Source organism: Epinephelus fuscoguttatus, linkage group LG21 (assembly GCF_011397635.1).
Source record: "Epinephelus fuscoguttatus linkage group LG21, E.fuscoguttatus.final_Chr_v1".
Classification (NCBI taxonomy): Eukaryota; Metazoa; Chordata; class Actinopteri; order Perciformes; family Serranidae; genus Epinephelus; species Epinephelus fuscoguttatus.
Window position 1 is genome coordinate 2,409,017 of NC_064772.1, and position 12,207 is coordinate 2,421,223.

The 12,207-nt window shown below is 40.4% G+C and overlaps 1 protein-coding gene across 3 annotated transcripts in view; it reads right to left on the reverse strand.

Moving 5' to 3' along the window:
• The window catches only part of xylb (xylulokinase homolog (H. influenzae)), a 294,008-nt gene that overhangs the window by 132,817 nt on the left and 148,984 nt on the right, over positions 1–12,207 (reverse strand). For all 3 annotated transcript variants that reach the window (XR_007448299.1, XM_049565798.1, XM_049565799.1), the window contains exon 18: positions 3,907–4,001. Coding sequence is in view for 2 of the 3 variants with exons in the window: in XM_049565798.1 (XP_049421755.1) it covers positions 3,907–4,001 (95 nt within the window). In the remaining variant the exon portion in view is untranslated. The remainder of the gene's footprint in view (positions 1–3,906; positions 4,002–12,207) is intronic.

The window sequence follows — 12,207 nt, forward strand, 5'->3', positions numbered from 1 at the left end:
TCACAATGTGCGCAGCCATCTTCGTCATAACGTCAATTCTACTGACTCGATCAACCTGGACCTTGCCCGAGTTTGATGACGAGACCTCCGGGTAGAACGGGTGTTCTTTTGTACTTTTCCGGACCGGAATCAGGACCAACAGAATGCAGCATAAGCTCACCTCCCTCATGCGTCTGTGCCAGTTCGTCTTGTTCCCCAGTGACAGCGTTCCAGCCTTTGATCCCTCGTGTTCTGACTGTTTACCCTTTTGACTTTGCCTTAGCCCCTGTGATTTGGATACCTTAGCTCTATCTTCTGACTTTTGCTTGTTTTTTGGACTTTGGAGTTTGCCTTACGTTTTGGACACCTCTGCCTGCTAGTTATTGAAATAAACCTTCTTTGGCTGAACTCTTCCATGCTATTGAGTCTGCTTTTGGGTTCTCACTCAGTTTGGATCTTGACAAATAGAGCACAGGAAACATATGTCTGTAAGTACAAATGTATTGCTCTGAGTTTATTTGCTTATGTTATGTACAGTTGCTCACTTGCACTTTATTGTTTGTCACTGTAATGCCGTTGCGGTGCCATTGCTAATTTCTGTTAGCGCGTCTATGAAGATTTCCATTATGTGTTAGCATTATCCTAGCGGACCATGCGCTAATTATTTTTCCACATTTGTGGCACTAATGCCAGCTATATTTTGAGTTAACTTCTGTCTTCTTTTTATTAAGTAAAGGAACTCCAGGTCATGTTCACTTGATGACAATTAGCCTACTTCTTTTTTTTGCCATGGTTCTATTTATTTTTAGAAGCTTTGGGGAAATTCCCTCAAGGCGTTCTTGATATCACGTTCCCAAGAATGGGCTTGACGCAGGGTTACAGTGACCTTTGACCACCAAAATCTAATTAGTTCACTGTTTGTGCCACATTTGAAGAAATTCCCTCATGGTATTCTCCAGATATTGGTTCACTAAAATGAAATGGACAGACAAATTGAAAACATAACGCCTCTGGGCAAGGCTATCACCAGTGTGGAGGCACAAAACGCCACTGAATTCAAGACAAGGGAACCGAGAGTGGTAAAATGCGACATTATTCCAGCACTACTTTATAGAAGACGCTCAAATTTACATCTTACAGAGAAGCTTGAACTTTCAGTCTCAGCTGTTGAAGCCGACATGGACAAGAAGTCCATAAAGTGCTCATAGTATGGGAAAATTCATGACAGATGGCCAATCCTTTGCTTTGTATTATCTAAAAACAGACACACAGCACTCACCCATATGCCGATGGAGGCCCTGGTGAAGTTTTAGAGTCCTCACATCCCTTGCAGAGATCGGCAGGGGGAGCGGCTAGCACACCTAATGGCTGACGGCGCCCCAGACTAACGTCCAAGAACACAAAATTGAATCCACAGAGTACCTCCATACTGCTCATCCATAGTGATCCAAGTGTCCTGAAGCCCCGACATATAAAGTTGTTTCGAAAAATGTCATTTCAACTCTGTTTTTAGCCTCACTGTAGCCTGTAGCTTGGACTGCTTCTCTGTGCTCCGCGCTCACGTGTGCGAGCTCAGTGCAGGCATCGCCAATTCCCCGTCTGAGCAGCAAAGACTTTCCTCATCCGTTGGCACTGCTTTGCATTTGAAACAACTACACCACCAGGTTTCCAGTGCTCGGCTCTGTGGCAGATTAATCGTAATAAAATCGTGATCTCGATTCATATGCATATGCGATCTAATTTTTCAATGACGGCGATTCTGCCAGCCCCGCCCGTGCCGGGAGTCGGGACATCATCTGCATGAAAACAAGCGCTCCCAACAACACAGCGTTATACCACGATGCAGAGTGACAGCTGGCCAGCAGTTTGGAAAGCAGCGAGACAAGGGGGAAACACACTGCTAACTGTAGCCTCAGTTTGTGCCTCATACAGATCTGCTGGTAAAGTTAACTTAGCGTTAGCAAGCGTGATAAAAGACGGCAGAGAGGCGACGTTGTGCAAATAAACCAAAGATTTATTAATTTTCTGTAGCAGTAAATACATGGGCTGATAACAAATGTGTTAACTAACTATGCTAAAGCTTTACAAGCTATTCAGGGCTGCCGATGATAACATTAATATGACAAACAGCAAGGCTACGGCAAGTTAACGTACTGATCCTCCTCAGACAGACACACACACACACACACACACACACACACACATACACACATACCGGACAGCCTCTCAGTTCTTAGCCGCTAACGTTAGCTCATGTACAACACAGGTACCACACAGAAACTTTTACAGAGGGTCATAATGTGCCTCTAGTGACTGTCAAATCGCCAGCAAAAGTTGTTTACACTGTGGACACGGAGAGTAGCTACCTGCTCTCATGGGACAAAGATCCTCTGAGAAGAAAGACAGTTCACTCTGCTCTGCCGCCAGGAACAAACTGGGAGGCAAAGATCCTCTCTGAGAAAGAGGGTTCACTTTGCTGCAGGGTTCACCAAAACCTTTTTTTTTTTGTTTTTTGTTTTTTTGTTTTAATAAATTGAACACACATTAAAGAACATACAAGATCCTGTAGAGAATTAATACATACAATACAATACAATAAACATTGTCAAATTAAATGAAGGAAGAGGATTTATTTTAATGGCAAATAAAATATTGGGAATTTATGTAAAAATATACATAGAGACATATAAATAATTATATAATTAAAGATATGTAGGCTATGTTAGGTGAATACTCCTGTCAGATGCATGGTGTTGAAACGTTTAATTTTGATCTTCCTTAGTCCATTTAGACTTTATTTTATCATAACAATAACAATGAATATTATGAATTGTTCACGTTTTAATTTAATTTTAATAACATTTATCACACAGCATTTTGTGGAAAAGTCAAATGTTCAGTTTACAGTTTTAATAAACTCAGTACTGTTTTTCAACACATGTATTGTTTTGTCTTCATTCAATGTAATTAGCACATATTGTTACTGCGCCATTGGTTTTGGCCTTGGTGCCCCACATTTTGGCCGTGATGCCCCACTAAATTTGTATTTATCAAAGGCCAAAGTGGCCTTGCCCTAAAAATGACTTAATTCCAGGCCTGGAATACCTACCTCAGAAAAATGTTGTTCAACACTGACATTATTGTTAAAATAAGAGACTAAAGTTTATTGTTTTTATGGTCAGTGTCAGGCTGTCAGCTGTTGCATTTAAGCTAAAAACAGGAGTGTTCCCTCTCTGCTGACCAGAGTTTATGTACTTTGTGTCTCTTGTAACAGGCACAATCATAGGTTTTGTTATTTAATGATATTTTTTTTATTATTTATTTATAATTTTTGTTACTTTTCCTTTTGTATCAGGAAATAAGCACAATAAATCTTTATGTTGGAAAAAAAAAAAAACAATCATTTTTTCCAGAAGCGTGCAGCCCTAGTAGATAATGGCTGAATTTTCATTTCTGGGTGCACTATCCCTTTAATGTTTATCCTGATTAACCAGCTGACATTTTCTGCAAAGTTAGACTGATTCTTTGCTGCTTCTTGTGAATGCTAGTCACAATTGACCCTTCCATGTTCGTTAAAAGTTTGAAATTAAAACTTGAAGTTATTTTACTGTTAAATAAAACTTGAGAGTTTATTTAGAGTTAATACCCACATGTCTCTCTCATTACCACTTTTATATAGAGGCTTAAAGGCCCGCAGATCATCTCCGCCCACACACTATACTTCATAACCTCTCGAGTGATGAGCCAAGCAAAATGCCAAAACATGACACTGTGTATGTGTGTGTGTGTGTGTGGGAGGACACACAACGGGGAAATATGAAGCTCCATAAACCAAGAAAACACACATGCACATTGTGACTAATTTAATAAATGCTAATTACACTGCTAAGGAAGAGCAGCAGTGTGTGTGTTTGTGTGTGTGTGTACCTCCTGTGCAGTAGGATGCGGAGTGGCGACCAGTTGTGGTTCCGGTGCTCTCTTCACCACATCAAAGAAGGAAACTCCAGATTCTGCAACAAGGCCTGAAAACACAAGACCAATGAGAGAATTTGGTTTCTGCATTCTTAACCAATCGGATGTCAAAGCGTCAATAAGCAATCAGAGGTTTTAGATTTTTTTAGATTTTATAAAATAAATAAATAAATAAATAAAACACATTGATTCAAAAGATTTTTGAATAATGATACATAAACAAAATCTATCTCAACACTCCATAAATTATTGAAACTATTCATGTTATTTCCTTTTTAAGAAATGCCCATTTTTGTGAGCAGAGTGCAAAGGCGCAGTAATGGATTTATAATTCATTCCTCTGGTGCCACCGCATGTTTTTGTATGGTTTTGCACCACACATAATATAGCATGATGACGTCAATGCAAAGGTACAACGTGATGACACGGAAGATAGTAGCCTCAGCGTTCTGCTACAAAGATTGATATATTGATATTAGATGATATATCCAGGATTATGCAAACAATGGTCTCCCACAGCCATTGCAGGGAAATTCCAGGATAATTACTGCAAAATGCTATTTTTACACCACACCTAAGGTAAGGTAAGGTAAGATTAGGTAACAACGTAATGGCAGGGAAGACAGAAACCTTAGCTTTCTGCTGCAAAAAATTGAATGCTCTAGCTTTTATGGCTCTTATTTTAGATTTATTAAAGCAGGATCAAGCAAAACAACAAACTCCTGTGGCCGTCCATGGAGCGTCTGTTTTTAAAGAATTAAACTATTGGTTCTGTCTCCACCATTAAACAAGAAGTGCAGCTGTGCTGTTACCAATGAGGTGAGAGTGTCATTAACCAATCAGAGGTTTAGGTTTAGTTATTGCAACACTAACCAGTCACCACCAGTGGGGTTGGTAGCAGGGTCATTAACCAATCAGAGGTCTACTTTTTGCATTGTTGACCAATCAGTGGTCGGTAACTGGGTCATTAACCAATCAGAGGCTTACTTTTTACATTATTGGGCAATTAACCAATCAGGTTAGCAGTCACCTGTTTAGGTTTAGTTCTTGCATCATTTATCAGTAAGACCTTACTTGTTAACCACACAGAAGGTTCCTTTCTGCACCAATGGGGGCAAAGGGTTAGGTCCTGTATCATTAAACCAATCTTCAGGCGGTTAAGCAATCAGTCAGGACACTGCTCCTCCTGGTTGTTAACCAATCAATCAGTACATTCCTCCTCCATTATCAATCAGTTGGTTAGTTCCTGCATAGTTAATCAATTAGCAGTTAAGTTCCACTACCATTAACACGTCAGCAGGTGAGTTACAAGATAAATGTTATTGATTATCAGTAACTAAAATGTTTCTAGGTTGTAATTAGTCAGTCAGTGTCATTATCCAATCAGAGGATTATTTTCTGCACTGTTAACCAGTCAGTGGTACCTTCTGAGTTTTTAGCTCATAAGCTAATCAGAGGATTAGTCAAGACATTTCGGCATCACAGTATGAAAAGCAAAGGTGTAAATGATAAAACAGCAGATGGCTGAATTCCATTTAGTTGCTTTAGATTTAGTGTCCTTGTATTGTGCATGTTGGCACATGAAATATTTAAATATTATATATTTAATTACATATTTGATAAATGTTTTCCACTTGTTCAAATAAAAGGGAAATGTAAGCCTAAAATACCCTGCATCATGCCAGGTCTATAATGATCTTCAATCAAAGAGAATAAATTATATATAAAAAATGTGTTGTTAGCCCCATCCCATTTAATAGTGACGTTTATAAAAAATCTAAGAATTATTTCACAAAATTACTGCAAAAAACAAAAACAAACAAACAAACAAACAAACAAACAAACAAAAAACAAAACAAACAAACAAAAAAAAGCCTCCACTACTATCCCATCTCAATTATCTGATGGGGTGAGAAATTTCACTAATATTTTTGACATAACAAATGGTTTCAATGATTTCTTTGTAAATATCGGTCCTTCCTTAGCTAAAAATATAGAGAGTACAAATGAATCCCTCTTGGTGAATATCAGTGAGCAGTATCCCCCCACCTCTAAAGAGGTTCATGACATTATATTAGATATGAAAAATTCTGCTGCAGGACATGATGAAATAAAATCTAGTCTTGTAAAGAAGGTACTTTTGTCTATTGTGTAGCCCCTCACCCATGTTTTAAGTTTATCCCTAAAATCAGGTGTTTTACCAAGGGACCTTAAATCAACTTAAGTCATTCCACTATTTAAATCAGATGATAGCATATTTACAAATTATCGTCCCATATCTGTCTTAGCCACCTTTTCTAAAGTTTTAGAGAAACTAGTATATTCAAGAATTAAAAAACTTTTAGATGAGATCAACATATACTGTACAATGAGAAACAATGTCCGCACACAAAAAAGCTCCAAAAGAGTAAGTATTTATTTCAGCATGACATTTCCAGCCAAACGGCTGGATAAATATTGTTTTCATAATGTTTCTCTTAAATGGTTGATTGATTATTTAAAGGACAGGGAACAATATGTATCTCTAAATATGCAATATTCAAAAAGAGCTAATCTTCTTTGTGGGGTTCCTCAAGGTTCCATCCTTGGATCTCTCTTGTTTTTGATATATATGAATGATTTACCCAGGGTCTGCAATAATGTACTGCCTCTTTTATGTGCTGATGACATGTGTCTTATTGCTGAAACATTTAGCACACTGATTGAAGAAGCAAATGAAGAGCTATCATCAATGTCTAAATGGTTTCAGATGAACAAACTCTCTCAATGTAAATAAATCTAATTTTATAATATACAGTACAGGCCAAAAGTTTGGACACACCTTCTCATTCAATGCGTTTTCTTTATTTTCATGACTATTTACATTGTAGATTCTCACTGAAGGCATCAAAACTATGAATGAACACATGTGGAGTTATGTACTTAACAAAAAAAGGTGAAATAACTGAAAACATGTTTTATATTCTAGTTTCTTCAAAATAGCCACCCTTTGCTCTGATTACTGCTTTGCACACTCTTGGCATTCTCTCCATGAGCTTCAAGAGGTAGTCACCTGAAATGGTTTTCCAACAGTCTTGAAGGAGTTCCCAGAGGTGTTTAGCACTTGTTGGCCCCTTTGCCTTCACTCTGCGGTCCAGCTCACCCCAAACCATCTCGACTGGGTTCAGGTCCGGTGACTGTGGAGGCCAGGTCATCTGCCGCAGCACTCCATCACTCTCCTTCTTGGTCAAATAGCCCTTACACAGCTTGGAGGTGTGTTTGGGGTCATTGTCCTATTGAAAAATAAATGATCATCCAACTAAACGCAAACCGGATGGGATGGCATGTCGCTGCAGGATGCTGTGGTAGCCATGCTGGTTCAGTGTGCCTTCAATTTTGAATAAATCCCCAACAGTGTCACCAGCACAACACCCCCACACCATCACACCTCCTCCTCCATGCTTCACAGTGGGAACCAGGCATGTGGAATCCATCCGTTCACCTTTTCTGCGTCTCACAAAGACACGGCGGTTGGAACCAAAGATCTCAAATTTGGACTCATCAGACCAAAGCACAGATTTCCACTGGTCTAATGTCCATTCCTTGTGTTTCTTGGCCCAAACAAATCTCTTCTGCTTGTTGCCTCCCCTTAGCAGTGGTTTCCTAGCAGCTATTTGACCATGAAGGCCTGATTCGCGCAGTCTCCTCTTAACAGTTGTTCTAGAGATGGGTCTGCTGCTAGAACTCTGTGTGGCATTCATCTGGTCTCTGATCTGAGCTGCTGTTAACTTACGATTTCTGAGGCTAGTGACTCGGATGAACTTATCCTCAGAAGCAGAGGTGACTCTTGGTCTTCCTTTCCTGGGTCGGTCCTCATGTGTGCCAGTTTCGTTGTAGCGCTCGATGGTTTTTGCGACTCCGCTTGGGGACACATTTAAAGTTTTTGCAATTTTCAGAACTGACTGACCTTCATTTCTTAAAGTAATGATGGCCACTCGTTTTTCTTTAGTTAGCTGATTGGTTCTTGCCATAATATGAATTTTAACATTTGTCCAATAGGGCTGTCGGCTGTGTATTAACCTGACTTCTGCACAACACAACTGATGGTCCCAACCCCATTGATAAAGCAAGAAATTCCACTAATTAACCCTGATAAGGCACACATGTGAAGTGGAAACCATTTCAGGTGACTACCTCTTGAAGCTCATGGAGAGAATGCCAAGAGTGTGCAAAGCAGTAATCAGAGCAAAGGGTGGCTATTTTGAAGAAACTAGAATATAAAACATGTTTTCAGTTATTTCACCTTTTTTTGTTAAGTACATAACTCCACATGTGTTCATTCATAGTTTTGATGCCTTCAGTGAGAATCTACAATGTAAATAGTCATGAAAATAAAGAAAACGCATTGAATGAGAAGGTGTGTCCAAACTTTTGGCCTGTACTGTAAATATATTAAGTATACCAAAGAAGAAGCCAAAGTATTCATAGACAATATTAGAATTAGAGTATTAAATTTCTAGTCATAGTAGATGAAAAATTAACATGGAAATAACATACTGAATTTGTCTGTAACTTAAAGTGAATTGGAATATTGAGTAGAGTTCATCCATTGATAAATCATTCTTGTATTTTGACTTTTTTTTTATAGCTTAATTTATCCGTATATTATGTACTGTAACACTGTGTGGGGTTCCACATGTCCCACTTTTCTCAATACAATTTTGTTGATTCAGAAGAAAATTTTGAGAATGATGAGCTTTGCTAAAAAATGTGATTCATCTGCTCTTCTTTTCAGTAAATACAAGCTGCTATCAATTTTCAATGTGAACATATACCAGACTTGTGTGTTTATGTACAAATACGTGCACCTAAGTCATCAATTGTCGAGCACTTTTCAGAATTTTTTCTTCAGACATTCATTCTTATTGTAAAAGACGCTCAAAGGACTTCCATCTTCCATATTGTCGGACTTCCCTAAATCAATATTCACTGAAATACAGAGGACCATCTTTTAATCAACATCTACATTATCACTGTTCAAAAAAACATCAACATTAAAAAGTTTTTAATGGGAAAAGATTTTTTAAAATTTTTATTATGGTTTTTTGGACCTCATTGTAATGCATCACACCTTGTATACAGTAATTTCTGTATAATAGTTTTATATTACTACTTAGCTTTGACACCTTGAAGTTTGTTCATTGTTAGCTTTCTAGGGGAGGTATTCTTCATAAGTCTTTTTGGCTTCCATCCTCTCCTGCGCAATGTAACTAAACTAAACTAAACTAAACTAGACACACACACACACACACACACACACACACAGCTGTACACACTGCACAGAAGGTCAGGGGGGACATGACTCCCCCTTCAATAAAGCTGTCCCCTCCTAGAATAATTTGTATTTATTAAAAGCACAATGTAAGCGGTGCTCATTATAATCGCGCAATAATGTGCTATTTAAATCTTAAAAGATTTAGTCCCCCCCCTCCCACTGCTAGTAGTGGTATATCCCACACTCTTCCCAACGGGCGGGGCTAGCAGCCGTTAGTACTTGGCAGCAGTAGCAGCGTGTGGCTGGAACCGTTGCCCACATCGCGCATCGCAGGGTAAGATGTTCACTCACACAGACACAGTTTAACTTACACAAGTTACAACACATCCCATTTACTGTTACAACAAGCCCCAGGCCCAGGCTGATAATATAAACTGTCTGCAACACTTCTCCTGCATTGTTCAAAAGCCAGAGTTTAGTAATAGTCAGAGAGGACAGGAGGGAAAGAAGAGGGAGAGGACAGGACAAGAGCAGACAGTGGCGGAGCGGCTCGTATGGGTACCTGTCTGTAGGCTCTCCACCTGTCAGTGAGACAAACATGACAGACGTGCAGTTTAACTGACGAGGAGCGGCCATTACGCGCGATTATTACGCACGGTTTTGAGGTGCACAGCGGCAGATCTCACAGCGCACTGTTCATAAACCAGTTCACCAGTTTAACTGCAGGAAATGTTTATCTCACTGCCGTTAAAAAAAACGAAAAAAACAAACAAAATGGTTTGCTCCTGCAGCCAGCCAGAGACGAAGGATCCATTCCACACACCTGAGCCAGATGAAAAAGAGGGAGAGAAGGAGAGAGATCGAGTTTCTGTCTTTGATGAATGAAGCCTTATTGTTTTGCTGCTATTAAACAATGAGAGACATGTTTTCTCTGCTTACTTAATAGCATAAATATTCACACTACTGCGCACGGGGAGACAGAGACCTGCTCTGCTCCAGACACACTCAGCACCTTGGACAGCACGACGCACCTGGCTGTTGTCGATGTGTACATGTTAATTTGATTTCAATCATTTTGTTTTAAATCTGGACATGTGCAGGTGGACTCAGCCAGTGCTAAGAAAGGTTCTATGCCTGCCTGTTGGAGAGATAGAGAAAAGATTAAAGTGTCAAACTGCAGTAAAAGAAGCTGTATAAAAGACAGGCTACAACTTTTTTTCCCTGTCCCCCCCCCTGGAATTATTCTCTAAAATTTTACTGTTTATTGTCCCCCCCAACTATGAAATGGGATTTTCGCCCTTGGGACAAACACACATAACAAAAACATCTACAGAAAGAGAGAAAGCAGCGACTCTATCTCTCTCTCTCTCACACACACACACACACACACACACACACGCACACGCTTGTGCTTCCTTCCTTGTGATGACCGTCATTGACATAATGCATTCACTAGCCTCTTAGCCTTAGGGACTGCTCGTTATTTATGAGGGGAGAGGGAGTGGTGCAAAAAGAGGAAGCATGTCAAATAATTTTTGTAAGCACAGGGGAGGGACTTGTGTTTTTTATTTTGGGTAAGGATGGGGGCATGCAAATTTCAATGGTGATATATTTAGATGATTTTTAAAGAATACATGTATTCCAAATTTTAGCAATTTGCCTTTCAAATTTTGATGATAATTTCTGGAAATACATTTTGGCCATTTCTGCCCGCCATGGGTGGATTTGGAAGGCATGTTTTCTCATAGCCAAAAACTATAAACACTGAAATTCTCGTTGGATTTATAAATTTTCGACAGGTCCTTTCATCAGTATCTATGTCTCTTTGCAAATGTGGCCAAAAATAAACCATTTGCACATATTAACCAGCATGCACAACAAGAGTGAAAAACAGAGGTTTTTCTAACTCTAGAATTTCTTCAGATTTCAACTTTCAAACATCAAAGTTTATGATGGAGGGAGAGCATTGCATTTTCTGCCAGTCACTCGGGGAAGCTCAAGGGAAAATATTTGTAGCTTTGGGGAGTGTCCAAAAAAAAAAAAAAAAAAAAAAAAGGTCACACCCCAGTCACCCCCCTCCTCCAAGAATTCCCACCTTAACATGGTAGAAGGGTTTGCGTGTCCCTGTGAATCAGGGAGCTGTGTTGTCCGGGGCTAATAGCCCCTGGCAGGGTCTCCCAAGGCAAAGTTGTCCCAGGGGAGGGACCAGACAAAGAGCTATTCAAGACCTTGATGAAACAGACTTTTTGGACCTTGAACACCTTGCCCACTATGGGGAGCCAGCGAGCGTCTGGTGGCCAGGCCTTAGGCCATGGGGCCTGGTCGGCTCGGTGGGCCCACTACCTGCAGGGACAGAAATCAGGGTCAGGTGCATTGTGTGCCGGGCGGCAGGCAGGGGCGGGGCCCCTGGCGTGCTGATCCCTGGCATTGCGGACTGGCTCTGGGGACGTGGAAAGTCACCTCTCTGGTAGGGAAGGAGTCAAAGCTGGTGCGCGAGGTGGAGCTATACTGACTAAATATAGTTCCACTCACCTCCATGCGCAGCAGAGTTGCCCAGGGTAAGAGGTGCAGGGCAGGTGTGGGAATACTCATGAGCCCCCGGCTGAGCGCCACTGTGTTGGGGTTCTCCCCGGAGAGCAAGAGGGTCGCCTCTATGTGACTGCTGATTGCAAAGAGAAGGTCTCTGACTGTTGTTTGTGCGTACACAACAGTATGAACCAATCTGTCTCTTAATGAGCAAGATCTTCTAAAAGACACAAGGAGGGGTTCAGCACAAGTGTCTTTTAGAGCAGGGTCACTTTGCAGGACATACCAATGTTTCTTAACAATGTTCTTAATTTCTCCAGCAATAGGAGAGAATTCAGTGGAGAAGCAGAGGCATGGTGCAGAGGAGCGCTTGGATTTGTCCAGGAGGCGGGCTCTGTCAGTGCGCACCACCCTTTGATACGCTGCCAGAATGTCATTCTCAGCATAGCCTCTCACCCGGAAGCATTCAGTCATTT